General features: G+C 36.4%; 1 protein-coding gene across 2 annotated transcripts; it reads right to left on the reverse strand.

Annotated features, from left to right (window-relative positions):
* Positions 1-8,457: 8,457 nt before the first annotated feature.
* LOC113226548 (CXXC-type zinc finger protein 1-like) lies at positions 8,458-18,973 on the reverse strand. 2 transcript variants are annotated; one of them, XM_026459212.1, is made up of 10 exons: positions 18,932-18,973; positions 18,719-18,840; positions 16,698-16,861; positions 16,015-16,141; positions 14,684-14,797; positions 13,134-13,317; positions 12,204-12,401; positions 11,201-11,407; positions 9,909-10,156; positions 8,458-9,229 (listed from the first exon to the last, which is right to left on the reverse strand). In XM_026459212.1, exons 1-10 carry the CDS (start codon positions 18,956-18,958, stop codon positions 9,124-9,126), a joined length of 1,497 nt encoding a protein of 498 aa, XP_026314997.1. In that variant the 5' UTR covers positions 18,959-18,973; the 3' UTR covers positions 8,458-9,123. The 2 variants fall into 2 exon arrangements, with proteins under 2 accessions (XP_026314997.1, XP_026314996.1); XM_026459211.1 differs by having other exon boundaries at positions 13,134-13,320.
* Between the last annotated feature and the right edge of the window lie 625 nt (positions 18,974-19,598).

A 19,598-nucleotide genomic window follows, 5' to 3' on the forward strand; every position in this document is an offset into this window, starting at 1 on the left:
CTTTCAGAAACAGACTGTAAGCCGAAAAAGTAGCTCAGCTCTTGTTTTATAAATTCAACTTTGATAAAATTCCACAACAACTAAGCCAAGCAGATTGATTGTTTTCAGGCGGATTGATTTGTTTTCTTAATAAATGTCACAAATTCATTGAAATAATATTTTATTACAATATTAAACAAAATAGAAAGCTTTTTTATGTAGATAGATTCTGTAAGGTTGATCATTCTAGCATTTTTTTAAATACGTAAAATCAGCATCCGCTGATGTGTATAAAACCTGCATCAGCAACAACCCTGCACTACACTACTGCTTATTTTTGCGTATGTGGACCATAGAACAATGATTCACTTAAGGTCAGTCGAGCCGGCTCGCTATCATGCCCAGAATGCTGTTGGTGCTGGCATGAACCCGGCGCGCCAGGGATGTGCAACGTTTTCGCATTGTGATGTAGAAGCAATCGACACGTGCCTCCTCAAACATCCCCGAATCCATTATTGTACTGAACACGCAAAACACTATACTGTTTCTGACCGAATGTAACCCACAGGCTGCTTGTATAGAAGGTCACACAATAAGCTCTGAAGAGTGTAAAGTTAGTGAACCTGTGAACTTATATACGTGTGGCGCGCTATGAGTCTCCGGAATGAATAAGAAAAAAGTACTATAAATGGTCAGAAATGTTGGTCAGAAATTTATTGTTTCTCAAAATATTCTCCGTTAGCGTTAATGCACTTTTTCACATGAATGAACCAATTTTGAAAACATTTATGCCACTCCTCCGTGACAATCTCTGAAACAAATTTTTCGTACTCTTCGACAGCCTCTTCAGGTGATGAAAATCGTTGACCGCATAACTTCTTCTTAATTTTTGGAAATAAACAAAAGTCACAAGGTGCTAAGTCGGGACTGTACGCGGGATGTCTTATAAGGACAACGTTGTTCACCTTCAAAAATTCATTTGTCTGTCTGGGCGTGTGAGAACTGACAGGCATTATCGTGATGCAAGATGATACGGCGTTTACGGTTATTTTTACGGAATTTGTCAATAACTTCCGGCAAACAAATGGTCGTGTACCAATCACTATTCACGGTACAACGATTCTCCAAAGCAACAGTAGCCACGTGTCCAGGGGGCCTACCATTACCTTTCCAAAAACAATCTTATTTCAATGTAAGCTTAAAGTAAGCTTATTATAATATTACTCGTAGTCGTATGTACCATGACGAACCTGCCAAGTTATGTATTATTGCAAAAGTGATTGAAAGAACGAATGATTCCCAATATTGTCTATTTCTGACTAAAAATAGGAAAGAGATAACGCTATGTGAAATATATAATGCCATCTCTTTCTTTTTTGATGTTCCGAATCGTCTTATCGTAGTACGTTTAAATATTTAGTGTTATTTACAATCAGAGAATGTTGACGGTAAAACAAAAGTATGTAATAATAAAATCTATTAAAATTACGTTGTTTTCAATAATTTTTCCGCATTTTCATGAAGAAAATTAAATAAAACAAGCCGAGTTTGATAGTCACGTTGTAAATTCGGAATTATAGTCTAGTGTCATAATTTTACGAAATTAACATCGCGTATTTTCATTTAACGAGAAATTATTTCCTATGTGCTATTAAATAAAAAATAAACAAAATATTGAAGATATATATGTAAATAATTAAGTTCAACTTAATTAATCATTAGGTTAAAGTAATATTGTTGTGGTGTATAAGAGGTCGTGCTAGGCCCCCAATTTTATTAAAAAAAGAAGCAATCATCCGCTTAGAGGCAATTTGCACGCACGCCACTTGGTTGGTTTCGGCTCATCTCGAAAGACCCATACGCTCGACTGCTGCTTTGTTTTGGGATCCTAACTATAAATTCATGTTTCGTCACCTGTTATTATGTCCGATACCAAATTTGACTTCGTTGAATCTGATAAGCATGGCATTGCACCAAGTGACGCGATCCGTTTTTTGAGCCTCAGTCAAATTGTGTGGGATCCACCGAGAGCACAGCTTTTTCACACCCAAATGTTTGTGTAGTATTGATTGTATTTGACTCATGCCTATGCCTAAAGATGCCTGAATCTCATGGTATGTCACATGCCTGTCTGTTTTGATCATACTGCGCACAGCATCAATGTTTTTATTATTCACAGCAGTGGAAGGGTGACCATCACGAAATTCGTCACTGGCATTCACACGACCGCGTTTGAATTCTGCAAACCAGCTGTAAATAGTCGTCTTGCATGGTGCTTCATCGCTTAAAGCAGTTTGAAGCCGAGTGAAGCTCCGCTGAGCTGTTAAACTACACTCAAAGTCGTAGAAAATCATACTACGAAAATTTTCACGAGTTAAATCCATGGTGATGTAGACAATCAACTAAAATGACGCCACATTGTAAAAGCAAGTGACAGTCGCATGAAACAAACTGTATTCTACAGCCAAAGAATTCCATTTTCAAATATTGTAATTACTTTTTAAATATTGTTTATGTAAGTGGCCAGTTCCGGAAACTTATAGTGCGCCCTATGTATTAGCTATCACCTTAGAGGGTGGAAAAAATAAAGGAACTCACAGACAGTAAGTACTCTACGCTCTCTCTAAATGTCCGTGTTATCGTTAAAATAGTTTATAATCTATGTTTCACCCATTATCTACACTCAGCAATCTCTTCAATTTTTTTTTAATGTCAGAATGTTTCACCAACATGATATAATTTTTTTTTTTGTGAAATCACTCCACTACTTTGTTATAATTACTAATACAAAGCTCGAACACTTAGAAAAAATTCCTTCGATCCGGCCGCATTCGAATCGACGTAAACCGTGCCAGACGCTATGCCATCTAAGCCACGGAACGAACCAGCGGACCTCACGAATTTTTCTATGTGCTTGTCGGAACTTCGTATTTGGTTTTTAACGACTTTTTAGCCGAAGAACTATCTATGAGAAATATATGAAAGTATTTTGTCTATCTATATCTTTTGTTACTTTCTAAAAACTCCAAATTCCTAAGTCAAGTAGAATGAACAGCGAGGGGCGTAAATCCGTGTCAAATTAGAGCTGCTGCAAAAACATGTCAACTGTATTACGATATTACGCGCATCAATTACCGAGGGGTGAATCTGTTATTAGATCGAGGGTCGACACGTGTGGACGAATACGTTTTTGTATGATAACTAGATGCATGCCTATTGTTCCCTAATTGATTTTTGAACTTTTTACTTGTATGCTAAATTGTTTTGTTATGAACAATAGGTTGTAAAACGGCATAACCACCTTCAGCGAATTAGACGCGCATTAAGTAACAAACTCTACTTTAACGTAATAGTTAGATATTACGGTCAAGTGAATAAAGACGACTAAGTTATTAACTAGGAATAAATTGTAGCATTGGGAACAACAAGAGCGTTCGGCACCCAAAACCCGTTTTAATGTTTTTTTTTTAATTTATTGAGGGACAAACAGTTACACATATAGAAAATTGCATCAAAACATGCAAAATAGTGTCTAGTGTCTTGTGACAAGCACCCATTTCGATCTCCTTCTAGATGGCGTAAGTAACATTCATTCAGAAGGTGGCGCTCCGCCACCTTGTTGCATGGATTGATAAATAAAACGTTTGAATTTCAGACACGTTACCACCTGCAGTTTGTAAAAACTTATTTACCTAAATCTAAAAAAATGTCTGAAACGAACGACTTCATCCCCAACATGGAGCATCTAGGAGGCCAGTGAGACCTGCTGAAGAAATCTGTTGATTCATTTCAATCCAGCTAATTTAATGAATGATTAAAAATACATTTAAATTATTTTCAATATAACTTTTAAATAAAACTGATTCACAATTTATTTCCTTAAAAACCAATAATAAAACGACGCCCCAACAGTGGCGGATTTGCCATAAGGCCCAGTAGGCCCGGGCCTGGGGCGGCCAGATTTTAAGGGCGGCCAATCGTGACAAAAAACTCACTGATAATAACAAAAAAATACTCAAAGTACCTAAATATTCTAAAGGCTCACGCACATTATGGCGGACCGCATTTCACCGCATCGTATAACAATAATCTTCCTAAATCACTTCCGTACATTTCATGTATAAAATATAGGTATATTATTATTCCGAAATATATTTTTCCGAAATAACGTTTGGTCGAATTTTCATTACACCGAAAACCAAATCATAACGAAACCGTTGTTCTTTCAGGACATGTTGGATGTTTATCGCAAAGACACGATTAGGTTCGGTTAGGTTAGGTTTGAAAGAAAAAACATTTTTGAAATTCGGGCAATCGTTATTTCTGGAAAATGTCATTTCGAACATTACATTACAGATAAGTAACCGTTACATATCTGTAATGTAATGTATGATTACTACATCACTACGTTTGTCCTTCTGTCTGAACGCGATAAACTTAAAAACTACTAAACGGATGCTGGTACTGACTACATGGCCTGGGGCCTAGGGTGGCCAAGACTGCAAATCCGCCACTGCACCCCATTTATTTACCGGTTTGGTGCAACACCGGCTAGGAAAAAAAATATTTTCAAATGTTTCTAATTGTTTTATAATAATAAAACCTGAATGTTATAGCTAAATCATAGGAAAAATAAATAATAAAGTATATAAGAGTCATATTATAAATATGAAAAAGATCTTAAAATTTTATTTTCCATTTTCTCAAATCTCACTTTTACGTGATACGGCCTTGTTACACCCAATATAAAATATACCATCAAATTTTTTTTTCTTATCCGTAACTTAGTAATATATGTATTTATTATTTATGTAAAACCTTTATAATCTACATATACATACATAATATAATAATAATATTTATAGTACATATTTATGATCTTCATTTTTCTTTTTCTTATAAGTAATCCGTGCGTAATAGTGGCACATTATATGTTGATTTCGAACCGTCTGTATGCGCACGTATAGCGCTGAGATTAATTTTGGTTTAAAAAAATACTTCAATTGTAATTTTAAGTTTATAGAATGTCGGGATGTTTCACCGCCATCATATATAAATAGAAGAAATAGATTTCTAACAGATGGCGCTACGGTAAAAAAGTCGTTAAAAACCAAAAACAATGTTCTGCAATCACCACATGGAAAAATTCGTAAGTCCGTTGGTTTGTTCCGTGGTTTAGTTGGCTTAGCATCTGGTACGGTTTGCTAGAAGACGTCGGTTGGAATCCAGTCCGATCGAAGGATTTTTTTCTAAGTGTTTGATCTTTATATTCATCATCATCATCATCATGATGAATAAATTTGGCAGACTTGGGGTTATTAGGCCACGCAGCGTACGATGTGAGACGGGCAATCGATTAAATCGCATCATTTTAGCAGAATACCAAACGTACAAAATCATGACATTGACGCTATTGACACGCAACTGAGATAGATGATTTAAAATTAGCAGACTAAAAACTTCCAGATCGGCAGTGGCAAGTCATGACCAGGAGGAAAACTTTCAGAAGGAGGTACAAAGACAGACTTACGCCAATATTACATCGCGTATGCATGAAAATACTATAGGAAGGTAAACGTTGTATGAATTAAAATTGACTAATTATATGTATAGATAGACTAATTATATTATCACGGACCAATAACTCTAGAGGTAACTCGGCAGCTACTTTGCCCAACGTATTAGCACAGCTATACAAAGGGCGAACGCTGCCGGCATCTTGGGCACTTTGCCGCGGGGACCCAATTTTATTCATCTAGTTTTAAATTATAATATTTAAGCTTTCAAAGCTTTTTTAAAGCTTCTTTGTTAATATGTATAATAAATAAATATAGTGTGTTAAAATTATGATGTTTTTTTATAGGCAGCTTTGTGACGACTTATTCCCTCTCCTCTTCTTCTTTAGCAATCTTAATACAGTTATTTGCTCAAAAACTGCACATAGACTGTTTCAATCCCCAGCATCTTTCTTTATATATGTGAATGGTAATCCGATGACCGCACGGGCGCGTAATCCTTATTTCCGTCGCTAACAGGATAATATGATTTTAATTAAACGGAACCGTAGCATATTCGCTGTATGTAGCTTCGACACTCCCTTTGTGCAAGGGGTGAGTGGCAGGAGTGTCATTACACTAGGGTGGCCAATAGCATTGCGTATTTTTGGAATGTGTATTTTAATTTAACTTCCAAGCTCTTTAATGCCACTGGCAGTGCAAATGTACCTTTTTTGAATTTTGCTATTATTAAAAAAAAACATTTTTATTAAAAAGACTTCGAAAGTTTGTGGAATTCCATGTATTTGCCAAGTTTTATTGAAATCGCTTAACGGAAAGAGGGCGAAATTCAATAAACAGGGTTCATCTCCAAGTTTGCCATCCTTGGAGTTGAAATATTTTCTTCATATTTGAAAAATCATCGGTTAAGAAAGCTTTGACCACCCCTCACTCTGTTTAAAAAAATACAAGAAAAATTTATGAAAATAATGTATTTTATCCTATTTTCCAAATCAACGACTATTGCGTTACTTGCATATTGTTTTACTTATAAATCACTTCGAAAAATCTCAATATTGCGGGTACTATTCAGCCTAATAAAGAAGATAATAACTATTTGTGCTTAAAAATATACGTATATACCAAAATGCCCCAGATTAACATAAACTCATTTTAAATCAATCGCGATGGTCACCCTACTCTGCTTCGAGTTAAATGATTATTTGCGACCACGACGCAAGTGTTCAACTGTATCTAGTTAAAATGTTACACTTATTACGCACGCCTATTAAAGTAGATCAATAAAACTATCGGCTGGATATGATTGCTAACTTACATTACTGTAAGTCAGCGTTACGACCTAACTTGTTCTTATATATTGTAGGTATTACAAGCATAACCAGGTCTTCTGACGATCTCAAAGGAGTCACTTGGAACTAAATATGGAAGTAAATTAATTTGCTACTACGCGAACCCAATAGAGGTTAAATCGTGCAAAATAGCTGCGCTTGTGTTGAATATTTTTTCATTCAGTTAATTATCCCACCCTTTCTCCGCATAAAATTAATAAAATAAATAACACAAGCGCAACAACAGTCACAAACACCATCACCAAAAAATATACCCGACACGTGTTTCGCCTCTCCACGAGGCATCCTCAGGGGCTGTTGAACGCTCGACGCTACAGATTGAACCTCCATTGGGTTCGCGAAGTAGCAAATTAATTTACTTCTATTTTTATTAACATGGACTTCCGCAAAGTAGCGCCTGAATCTATTAATTACTTATATACTTGGAGCTGCTGAATGAAGAAGGCACCAGATCGAACCATGGATGACAATCTAAATCAAACATAAGCAAATTACTGCTCATTTGTAAATAGAGGCGGGCGTTTAAACGAAATTAAAGCACTTAAAAAAGTTTGCTTTCTAAAATAACCACATAAGCACGCTTTTTAATTTAAGTGAATAATAATTTTATCAATAAAATAAAACTCGTGTTTTACAAATAAACTTACTTATGTTAAAACCTGTAATGGTCTAATTTGCTTTTCACTATCAGCACAACCTTGCAAGCTTTTTTGACTTATCAAGTCTATGCGCTTAAATGTTTTTTTAAACGATTTTGTAAGCTTCAAACTAAAAAGCGTTTAGAAAAGCACGCTTTTTTAAAAAGCACGCTTTAACGTTTAAAAAACTAAGCAGTTTTTCCCATCTCTATTTGGACGTAGTTAAGCAAAAAGGATCCAATCTGAAGATCCAAAATAAGTTATATGTACCAAACGGTTCCTAAAATTTAGCCTCTTATATCAGCAAAAAAATCCAACATTATAAACATAAATCTCTAGAGTTACATGACATTATAAATTTTGAAAATAAAACAAGAGTGAGAAACATTTTTAAACTTCAAAGTGCCATATCTCGATAATGACTGGATGTGCATTGGATCCTTTTTGTTTAACTGCATAGATTTGTAAGGCAGATTCCCCTGAAAATAATGAGCAAGGATGCTCTTTGTAAATACATATTATCAATTACAACATATATTTCAAACATCTTAGACACCTGTGCCACGGATATACCTTTTAGTTTCACTATAGTTTTGAACTACGTGACTGGTAAAATTTGAACAACAACCATCTTATTATAAAAGCGTTCATTGCCCCTTACCCCAACGACCATAAGAAGATAGAAGAAGGGTATCTTATGTCCAGCTGTTGACAGCTATATATGTACTTATTGACAAATAATAATGGCTCTAGATGGTGTCGCATGATTTAAATTCTATTTTTTTCGATTTTTTCGCTCTTTCGTGGTAGGGAAACAAAATGTATTATCAAAATTTTGTGTAACACTTTATTGTCAAAATCGTATTTACAAACCCTTACATCACACATTTAAAACGTACGCTATATACATATACTTACAATCTTTATTTACAATAGTCTTTTCTGAGAAGGAGATTGGTTCAATATTTCAATAAGTTGATTTTCAGTAAGTTGCTCACAGGGTGGTTCATCAGGTTCCTGGCTGTCTTGATCCTGAGATAACTGGTAGTGTATTAATTCATCCTCCGATAACCGATTTTTAGTTATTTGACCTCCTATCCGACTTGAAGTTGGCTGCGTATTTATTGAACTAGCTGAAGTAGCTGTCTGTGGTTTCGTATTTTGAGTGTTAATTTTTACTTTACCTTGTATCTCTAGGGCTTTTTCATCAATAACATTAGCAAATTCTTTCAATCTCTCTGTATGTTTTACACGTGGTCTGGTTCTAGGTTTTGATGGATCACGCATAAACAATTGGTCTCTTATTAGCTGGTTTTTCATAAACTGAGACGAATCTCTTATTGTCTGCTGTTTGACTGGCATATTTCCAGGTGGTTCGGCAATTGGCTGATTTATAGGCGTGTGTCTTGCAGTCTGGTTTTTAATTGGTTCGCTGGTAGATGGATTTCTTTCGGTATGTTCTCTGTTTGGGTGGCTTCTAGATGATTCTATCTTGGTCTCCCTGTTTGATGGATCACTAGACGTGTCATTATTGGCATGTTCTCTTAGCGATTCTCTTGGTGATGGGTCTCGTATTATGGTCTGACGTGTTAGATGGTGGTCTCTTAAGTGATCTGTAGGGCGGTCCCTACGTGGTCTATGTCAAGAGCCTTCTTTGACTTTCCCGTTCTCATTCGCTTTGCCGGTGATCCGCTCCATTACTTCATGATTGTAGGTTGAATGTAACATCAAACCAAGTACACCCGCTCTGTAAAAGAAAATGCTAATGAAAACTTGTAGTTAAGAGCCAATGTTCTATCTATAAAAACTATTGAAAATAATCATTTATGCCATATTATCAAAGTCACAACATAAATTTAATATACAATATCAAGGGATAATATAACACCAACCACATTCAGTTAAAAATCGCATTAGTGCGGTTATACACGGGGACTTATTAGTAACGATACAAACGCGCGATTGCAACACGACCCTATCGACTTATAGGCGGTTATATCGATGCAAACGCGAGATTATATCGCGACAATAGCGATTTATAGACGGTTGCACCGATTCAAACGCGTTATTGCATCGGTGCAAACGCGCGACTTCATCGATGCAGTCTCTACAAACGTGTATCGGGATTGCATTGTGTTTGCATCGGAACTGTATCGCTGCTTAACTTGCTCGTGTGTATACAAGTAGACGATCGCGACTGAATAGCTGCAGACGCGCTACTAAAAGTCTTCATATGTAAATCGCTCTGAGGGAGTAATCACAGTTATCACGTTCATAAGTGGACATAAGTCCCATGTGCCTGTAGTTTCACCAGTACCCTTACCCTTAAAACCAGAACGCAGAATGTTAACATTAATGCGTGGCAGCAGTATAGGAATGGTGGCACTATTAATATTACAAACTGAAGATTGTACGAGAAATGGTACCTAGAAGCCATGGCAAGTCGAATACTCCGTTCCTGTTCGACCAACTCGTCCAACTTCAACCACTGACGCACTCGTTCCATGTCGATCTCAGCGCGTCTCAGCTTCTCCCACTGGTAGTGCTTAAGGCAGGCCTTCTTCGGGGCGCGGCAGAACTCGCCTGTCGGTTCGAACACGTTGCGAACTAGAGGGCAGCCGCAGACGTCCGAATCGCTCACTTTTGGATCTTTGAAGTGCTCAGGACACATTACCTTTAAAAAGTTAAGTGAGGTCAATAAATTTTATAGTCGTCATCAGAATTTTAGCGTGTAATGATAGTAAAGCATCTACATACATATAAATACCATTTATGGTCACCTTCATGCCTATAAATGCTACGGATGGTTTTTTTTTTTATAATACCAAGTGACGGGACGAAAAAGTCTTGCGCCTGATGGTAAGCTACACTCCTGTCCATAACAGTTGCAGTGTCACTCAGGCTTTAAATCGCAAAGATCCGAGGTTCGCCGTAACTGCGCCCGTGACCCTGAGACATAAGTTGACAAGTCTCATGTTCCTGTAATTTCACCAGCACCCTTAACCTTCAAAACCGGAACGCAGTAATGCTCACATTACAGAAATAGGTAAGGTGGTAGTACTTCCCTGGATGAACCCTTTCACAAGGAGCTCTACTGCTGCTATATGGCATACCTTCACACCTATAAATGCCACAGGTGGTATTAAAGTGAAAATGTCCACATATTTTATTCACATATAAAAATGCCATTCATGGTTTTAAAGCGACAATTGCGACATTCCTTTAAAGGCCTATTGTTATTCGAGCGATTCTAAGATTACAATTATTAATGAAAGGAAATGGAACTATTTTTCGGATCTAAATCTCGTATTTTTGTTTTCCAAACTAACGTTTTGGGCCCTTGGGTCCCATGGACGGGGTTGACTGACCCACCATCACAACCACCCTATTTTTTATAGTTGCAAAAATTATTAATAAAAGACCTTATTTGAATTTTCACTACATATGCTTTTACAAAATATTGTATTATAACAATATGATTTTTAAAATTTTATCAGAAAATTAAATTAGATTCCACTACCTTTATTATTCCATATTCCATTTTGACGGCTAATTAGCTCAGTAAGGGTTTGAATGGCAATACTGTCATAAGTTGGCTAAATAAATATTTGAAACAGCGTTAAAATGGCAACACTGAACCGGAAACTGGCATTATTGCCACTACACTATTTATCCTTTTTAATTATATTTCGTAGCTATATGTATAAAATGTGCTTACCCTCAAACGTTTGCAGTAGGTTCCATTATTTGGGTTATAATAATCGCAGAACATGCTCTGTGCGTCTATACGGGTGCGGTGCCGACTGCCGAAGGACGCCTGGGCCTCGTATTTGATAAAGCATTTTTCCATGTGCTTGACCGCCGTGCGCGAATGGATCTCGTGACCGCAAGTTATGCAGTACATTGTTGTTTCTTCGTCTGTTTCCTGGGGGTAAAAAGATTACAAAGAAACAGAATTAAATTATTTCAATATAGGCAATTACTTCAAAGTCAACACAAGCTGGTACCATTATTGTACCAGCTTGAAATACAATAGAATTTCTTCAGAAATTAAGGAAAGAAAAATGGTGTTTAAATTTTGTTTTTGTTATTCTTAAAGAAATTATATATATTAAAATTATTATGCAATAATTTATAGTAACAATTATAACCTGATTAATCAGAGAAATTTCATGCTGGTTTACCGATTTTGTTACTTAAACCGCCACCTATTGTTTTAACTGTCTGTAAAGCGTTACTTTGTTATTCTATAAATTGCTATAATTAGTAACCGCGAAAAGACCAATAATCAAATAACCTCAGTGCAGAGTACTAAAAAAACGGACTTCAAAAGTCATTCATCCCCTAGTTTGCCATCCTTAGAGGTGGAATATTTTCTTCAAATTTAAATGGGACCACCACTGAGGTATCAAAATCGCTTCACAAATGTAAATGCCGGAGTTATCGCGTAACAATATACAATATTAGTTACAAAAATTGGAGAGGATGTGGGTTATATTTTTCTATATCTAATGAAGCAGTAAATGTTTTTGACGTAACTCCACTTATGCCATTCTTCCATGAAGAGTGCGTATAACAAATACAACGGGACTTTTCAAAGCAAGCATGACCAGACACCTTATCGCATTTTCCACTTTCTTCTCCCTGAGACTATGAGGTGAAATTATGATCTGAACGCTTGCTTATAACCGTTTAAAAAATTAAAACAAGGACCCACGAACCTTCTCGTCGCTATGCACGATAGTGACATTCTTGGCGCGTGCGATCAAAGCGTCCAATTCTGTGTGCTGCTTGTCGAGCGCCCTTAGCGAAGCCTGCGCACGCTGCAGCCCGCTGCGGACCACCTCCAACGCCTTACGGTTCTTCTGTTCCACCATGCAACTGGAAAGCGACCATTCTTGGATGCGTTGGGGTAGGACCTGTGAATAGAATCCATTTGTATTCATTATTCATTCATCATTATTCATCAATTTAATCAATAAAATATGTTATTAATGTATATTAAGAAACAGATACTTGAAGTAAAAAACTAGCTATCATTCATCGTCGTCAACCTACTGTACCTTCCAGTGCTGAGCATGGGTCTCATTTATGGAGTGTTCACTTTCCAAGAGTTGTGAAACTTTTTCAACATATGAATGTAAAAAATTTTTCGTGACCTTTTTAGTAATATTTTTATGATGTCAAATGACAGGACAAACAAGTCGGGCGCCTGATGGTTAGCGACACGCCTGTCTATAACAGTTGCAGTGTCATTCAGAGCTTTACGTCGCAAAGATTTGACTTGAGCTCTAGTGCTACTAAAATATGAGTTGATAATGATGATATGAAAAAATATAATAATAATAAAAAATATATCTGTAGTAGTATGTATTGAATAGAATGTCTTGCGTTTCACGTACCCTTGGTGTAATAAGACCACATCTGCAAAAGGATAATTTTTCAGGAGAGTCGATAACTTTCTTACACTTACATAGCAGAGTTGTAAAATTTCACATATAAATCATTTGTTTCACGTAGTTCATATTATTGTTAAGACTTTCCATGTGACAAAAACACTTTTGACGAATGATCACATGTGATATATTATACCAAGGAAGGGCACAGTTTGTTGTGCACCCTTTGCAGCTTCCCTCAAGAATATTAGATACCTGGTAAATCCTCGCAGTGGCCAGCCTTATCCCGCACTGTGCAGAGCAGTACTTGGAGCCGTACTGCGCGGCGCGAGTGCACTGTGGGCCGTAGCACTGCCGCGCCTCGCTGGTTTGCAGATGCGCTATTGATTCTTCAGGCTCGTACGTTTCACGTTCGTGGTGCTTCTTTTTTCCTCTGTTGCTGCTATACGAACAAGATTGCTAAGAAAATGACGCCTAAACGGACTAATTAATCTAGAACTGTAGTTTCATTGGCGATGCCGTTTAAAAAATTAATATCACAAATATATCATCCAAATACACTGCTATCAACAAATAGTGAATGTAATTTTGTATTTTGTGGTATAATGTTGTAGTGTCAACTATAATTATTTATTTTATAATTATATTTCTTACAGTAAATTAATATAGGTAATTTTCTTAACTTTTATACTAATATCATGACATGTTTTTAACTATAATTGGTTAAGCATTTTAACTGCAATACCCTGTCGAATTTCTGTAAGCTGTTGTAATAACCACATGTACTAAGTGTTGGTAAAGAGCCCCAAGTTTCCTCATGTCTTTTCCATATATTAACCTAACCTTCTTTTTTCTTTTCTTTTTGCCAACATGCAATCGGTCTGTGAGACCATAAACAGTTCATTTTTTGATATATTTTGGCAAGTCAGGCATACCCTGGAGAGCACTTGAAGTGGCTACTGTGTATTAACCTAACCTAAACCCACAGGAAGGAGCTCAGAAACGCAAACAGAAATAACTTACTTGATTATTTTGTCTTTAATACTTTGCCAAATCTGCAGCTGGCACTCCACATAATACCTAGACATTATATACAGTGTTTTTTTTTAATGGGATAGTATGTGGAAATCCGAAATCATAGAAGATACAAGGAAACTGTCTTAGGAACCATTCAGTCTTTTTTTTGTGTGAACAATTTTGGTATAGTCAATTTTTTTATCAAGTGTGAGTTGTCCATAAAAATGAATAATAATGATCAAAGCATTTTTAGTGCTAACCGACTCAGTTTCATGGATGGATCATTTCACTGTATGAGACAAAAAATCAGGCTAGCCAAAGTTGATAATTTTTTTTTAAATATGTTCCATACAAAATTAATAAAATTGTCAATTTTTTTAATGCTAATTGACTCAATTTCTCATAAGGATGATTTCATTGTAAAGGAAAATATAATCAAGACAGCAGAAGTTGGTCAAATTTAATAAAATTATTTTGCATACAAAAATAGATAACAATAACAGATATGTAGTCGCCCTATTCATAATCATGAAGCCGATATTGGCCTTTACGACAAACGGGTTTTGACCTGTTCTTATAAATTTGTATGTGTTTCGCAAAAACAAACATGTATTTGTGACTTGATTTTTCCCACACACACTATTTTCCAAAAAATTGCGTGTTTAGCTTTCTACAGGAGTATTGTGTCTATTAAAGAGCAGCACTAGCTTACAATATGCACAGTAATTTCATCTGGTTTATAGCAAAAACTACAGTCCGTGGTCATCCTATACAAAATAATTACTAACCTGGATTGTTTGGTAGACTTTCTCTCTTTGCTCTTGATGCATATCCTCTGTTTACATTTGGCCTTCACCTTGTTGCTGCCTCCGTATTTGTACATGTCTTCACATGCGTCACAGCTGGAAAAAAAAAATCATTGTATTAAGCCTCTACCTACTACAGTTTCAGATAAGAAAGAACAGTAAAAGAATCTATTTATAGTTTCTGTTCAAACAACCTTTGACACACAATAAAGAATAATACACACATGACATTGCTGATATCTAAGGCAATTGTGCTATATGAACTGGAGTCTGTTCTGAGGTGCCAGGATGTGCAAACAACCTTTGAACTTTCCACTCAACAGGCAAACAATCCAAAAATAGACTGCAATTGACTGCAATTGAATAGACAGCACTTGCTGAATAGTGCTTCAGCAGCACTACTCAGCAAGACGAATGACCGAAAGATAATCTTCAACGGAACTTTATAATAATAATAATATTTCTTGTTACAAAATAGTTACAACAGAATAGTGAAGTCCCTGACACCTGAGCTAGGTATAACCTGTGTTACAGGAGTCAGTGACTTTACACCGACAAGACACTTAGATTTTAGAGACATTTTTTGTAATAGTGTGTGTATTAACACACACTACATTAGTAAATTTGTATATATAGCAATTAATTTATTATTAAAATTAGTCTTTCAACAGCAGTCGAGTTTAATTTATCACCTGCTAGCATCCTCTCATTGTGGCCAAGTCACCTTTACCCATCAGTAGATAGGTCTCGTGAGTCTGTGAGACCGACAGTGAGAATATCTCGCACTCTAACTATAACTCGCATGGCTAGAAGATGCTAACACCTGCCTCTTGAGTCCCTTCGAGACCATGGACGTTGCAATATGTCCGAAACGTCGAAATAAATTAAATATGTTTTATACGTGATTAAGTCCCAAATTAAAAATGAAATATTGAGAATATCCATCACAGTACACGCTTTTTTCCTTCCCCCGTCCGTCTGTTGCCTTAGGTCTCACGACCCATGTATTCCGTACTTATCTATATATTTATTCAGCACACTTATATGGTCAGGGCTAGGATCTGTTAGATTACTTAGGTGATAGGCATACACCTAAGGTCACTAGCTTAGCTTGCTCTACCTTATTAAGTTCATTCCTGTACAGTTTATCGACGACCATAGACACACCACAGATATACAGACTTGCTCTAGTCGGCAGATTGCATACATTTCTATAAAAAAATGTTTCTTTCTTCACTACTTTTCATCACGCATATTAATATCATTGGACTATAATTGATATGATATAGTAGAATAGGAAATTAACTACTTACTGCCCACAATCTGCGAGCTGTAAGCACCCTGGACAGTCTCCACAGCCATCCTTGATACTAGGTCTCTTGGAGGACTTATTCTCCGAATGGTCTTTCTCTTTGCGCTTCTTCTTTCTGTCGTCACGACCTGGAATGTGATCTTAAGTAATATTGCATATTATCACCTTGTCCAGCAGTACTCAAAAATCTAAAGGTTCCACATGAATGCTTGCAGATATTATGCTTTTTATTTTATTTTTTATTTCATAAAATTACACAGTATTCACAGTAAATCACCAAGGCACTGAAATTCAATAACTAGATAATATTAATAGTAAATCACAGATGATAGTCGCTCATCCTCCTCTCACAAAACTTCAAACATTCATCACGCACAGCCACTCATCTACTTGCAAAATCATCGCAGTCTGATGCAGATACGAGAAACACATTAAAACATTACAGAACACGAACAAGTGGTGTCTTACTGTGTGATATAGTACGCACCGCCGGCACTGCCAGAAGATGGTGATGTTATGGTGAATGCTTTTTCAATTGATTTTGAACAAGAATTTTCACTAATTTATTAATAATTAATACAAAAAAGAATGTTTTGCTCAGTTTTAATTCAACAGTACATATCATAACACATAAATGTTCTATTATGTAGTATCAATATTGTATATCTGTGATAAGAAACAAACCTGAGTCTCCATCATTCTCCCTCTTCTGTGGTCTAAATCTAGTTTTCAAAGTTGGATCTTCCTCCCTGCAGCGGTCACAAAAGTATGTCTTGATGTACTTGGCTTCACGCTCAGATATGTTGATGCAATCTCCATGGTACCATTCTTCACATGCGTCACATGCTCTGGACAAACAACACACTCATGACGTAAAATATCCAATGATGGGTTGTAACATACTAATTTTATAAATTAAATATTATAGAAATAGAAATTAAATATTTCATACAATAGCATTGTTTGTATGAAATTAATTCATAGTTTTATCCGTGTGTTAATTTCCCTAAGTATTCCAATCAGTCTGTCAAATATTTTATCACATTGCTGCAACATATCGACTTCTCCATAGAACAAAAATCTATGTGCAAGACTACTTGTTCTCAGGACATACTACATTTCGTTAGTTCTTCTTCGCTGTGGATGTCAGATCAACCATTGTTCGATTTTATATTTCCGAAACGAAATAAGATATATAAATTCTTAAAAAACCTTTACAAAGGCCTCAGTTTGAATAACGAAATTATTCTCGTAACGTACTTATTCTCTTTTCACTACATAATCACATCGGACTCTGTTCTTCGGATGAGTTGATATTCACCCAGATTCATACTTAAAGTTTGGGCGCTATTATGGTCAAGACATTTTTATTTAAATTTTATTTAGCATGCAATCCTGACATTGTGCACCACTAGTTTTTTTTTATGACACTAAGAGACGGGAAGAACAAATGTGCGACTGGTGGTTAAGCATCACACCTGTCCATAACAGTTGCAGTGCCACTCAAAGCGCACTGCCACTGCACCTGTCATCCTGAGACAACATCAATCATCCATACGACGCCCAATGCTGGGCATTGGCCTCCCCCAACGATCTCCACAACATTCGGTCCTGCGCTGCCCACATCCATCGGCTTCCCGCGACCTTTACCAGATCGTCGGTCCACCTGGTGGGGAGTCTACCCACTGAACGTTGTCTGGTGCGCGGTAGCCATTGAAGAACCAATCTGCCCCAAAGGCCAGACTGAGCAATTCTTCTAGCTATATCGGTTATCTTAGGTCTCTTATAGATTTCCTAATTTCTGATTCTATCACGTAGGGAAATACCGAGCATCGCTCTCTCCATTGCCCGCTGAGTGAACTTGAGCCTTCTTATGGCCATAGTGAGGGTTCCTGATCCATATTTCTGCCTCCGTGGCCGAACAGTTACCATGCCGGACTGCCATGCAGAGGTCCTGGGTTCGATTCCCAGGCCGGGAGAAATATGTGTATGGCCTACATTTATTTCTCTCGTGAGTTTGGGTGTAATTTGTGGTTGTCTATGTGTGTGTCCATGGCACCCGCGACACAGGGTTTTCCTAGTGCGGGGCTATGTTGAGTGTGTGTATGAGAGTGTGAAAAAAAAAAAAAAAAAAAAATATGTGATCACTGGCAACACACACTGGTCTAAGACTTTCGTCTTGAAACACTGTGGTAATTTGAAAAAGAAACAACATAATAATGCAGAAATAGGTAAGACAGCAGTGCTGCCCTGGACACTCTTTCACAAAGAACTCTACTAAACTACTAATGGGTACATTCTGTACTTAGTCCTTGACAGCAGGATAGCATAAAAACCCAGTTGTGTAAAATTCACATTGAAACAATATTACAATGACATTCAAACACAACAAATACAATGCAATTGGTATGAATATGTGAAGTTTGTGAATGTGAAAAAAAAATGTAATTTACCATTATATTACCCAAATAATATTCTTTAGTTAATATTTAAGACAAAAACCATTGACTTAAAAACACTTAATATTTAACACGTTGTGTTAAAATGAATTATTGCAAAACATGCAAAATTGTTAGCCCTACCAATTTAACACAAAACAAACAATCTTTTATATTAATTGTTTATGAATTCATTTGTTCAGAATACCGACCCCACCTATAGTATATCCATAATGTAAAAAAGGCAAGCGCAATTTCACTTCTTACATCATAAACCGTGAGCTGTCCGACGAGCGACAAATACAGTACGCCTGACCGGCCTGATTGAGCAGCGTGGTGATCTTCGACTGCCGCTCAGGCAGCTCGAATTGCTTCGCTATATCCGCCTTCTAAAGAAAACAAAAACATACCAAAATTAAAAACAAATCCTGAAGCTCAAGATGTGGAACCAATTTTGAAGTATAAACTGCTCATATTTACGCTTTGTTTGTGCTTTCTGTCCCCCATTATGGATAAGTGAACCGCGTTTAGCGCTTGGCAAATTAAAATTGACGATTTTTTTTCGAAAAAATTTAGGAAAGGTAAATTGCGAATTTCCAACGCAGAATTTTTTTTTGTACTGTTTTTTTCGTATATACTAAATCCATGGTTTCTTTCCATTGCAAAAGGCAAAGGCACTAATGCGCCATACAGCCAAGACTGGGAGTAATTTCGTTCTTGGATTCCATTACAAAAATTAAATGCCTTTTGATAGTGATTCGAAATTATATAAAATTGGATAACATTCTTGATTTTTCCATTTCAGGTTTATGTTTCACCTTTTTATTTATTTCGATTCGCAAAGATTCTACCATACAGCCTCTATATATATAATCTTTTATGCAGTAAACGTAGTGCTTAAATTCTCTTTGATGCAGATTTCATTTTTCTACTTCAAGAAGATTTCACCTTAGAGGATGGAAAAGATTTCACTTTTGTTTATTTTATGACTGATTCTACGTAGATATAGAATAATGCACACTACACATTATCAATTGGATTTTTTTAACTATTCAAAACTATTCCTATTATGAAAGGTGATATGACATGGGCTGTGTTATTTATTGCAAAGACTTACGAGTTGGAATTTCGAAAATTAATTTAAAAA

The sequence above is a fragment of the Hyposmocoma kahamanoa genome, unplaced genomic scaffold, assembly GCF_003589595.1.
Source record: "Hyposmocoma kahamanoa isolate Upper Pololo Valley unplaced genomic scaffold, ASM358959v1 192, whole genome shotgun sequence".
In the NCBI taxonomy this organism is placed as follows: Eukaryota; Metazoa; Arthropoda; class Insecta; order Lepidoptera; family Cosmopterigidae; genus Hyposmocoma; species Hyposmocoma kahamanoa.

Excerpts from the sequence above, each read along its gene's own strand:
- LOC113226548 (XM_026459211.1), bottom strand. The coding sequence starts at position 18,958 with ATGGGGGACAGAAAGCACAAACAAAGC. Across the intron at positions 16,142-16,697 it reads GGAGAATGATGGAGACTCAG|GTCGTGACGACAGAAAGAAG; the intron begins GTTTGTTTCTTA and ends ATCACATTCCAG. Across the intron at positions 10,157-11,200 it reads CCTACTGCAAACGTTTGAGG|GTAATGTGTCCTGAGCACTT; the intron begins GTAAGCACATTT and ends AACTTTTTAAAG.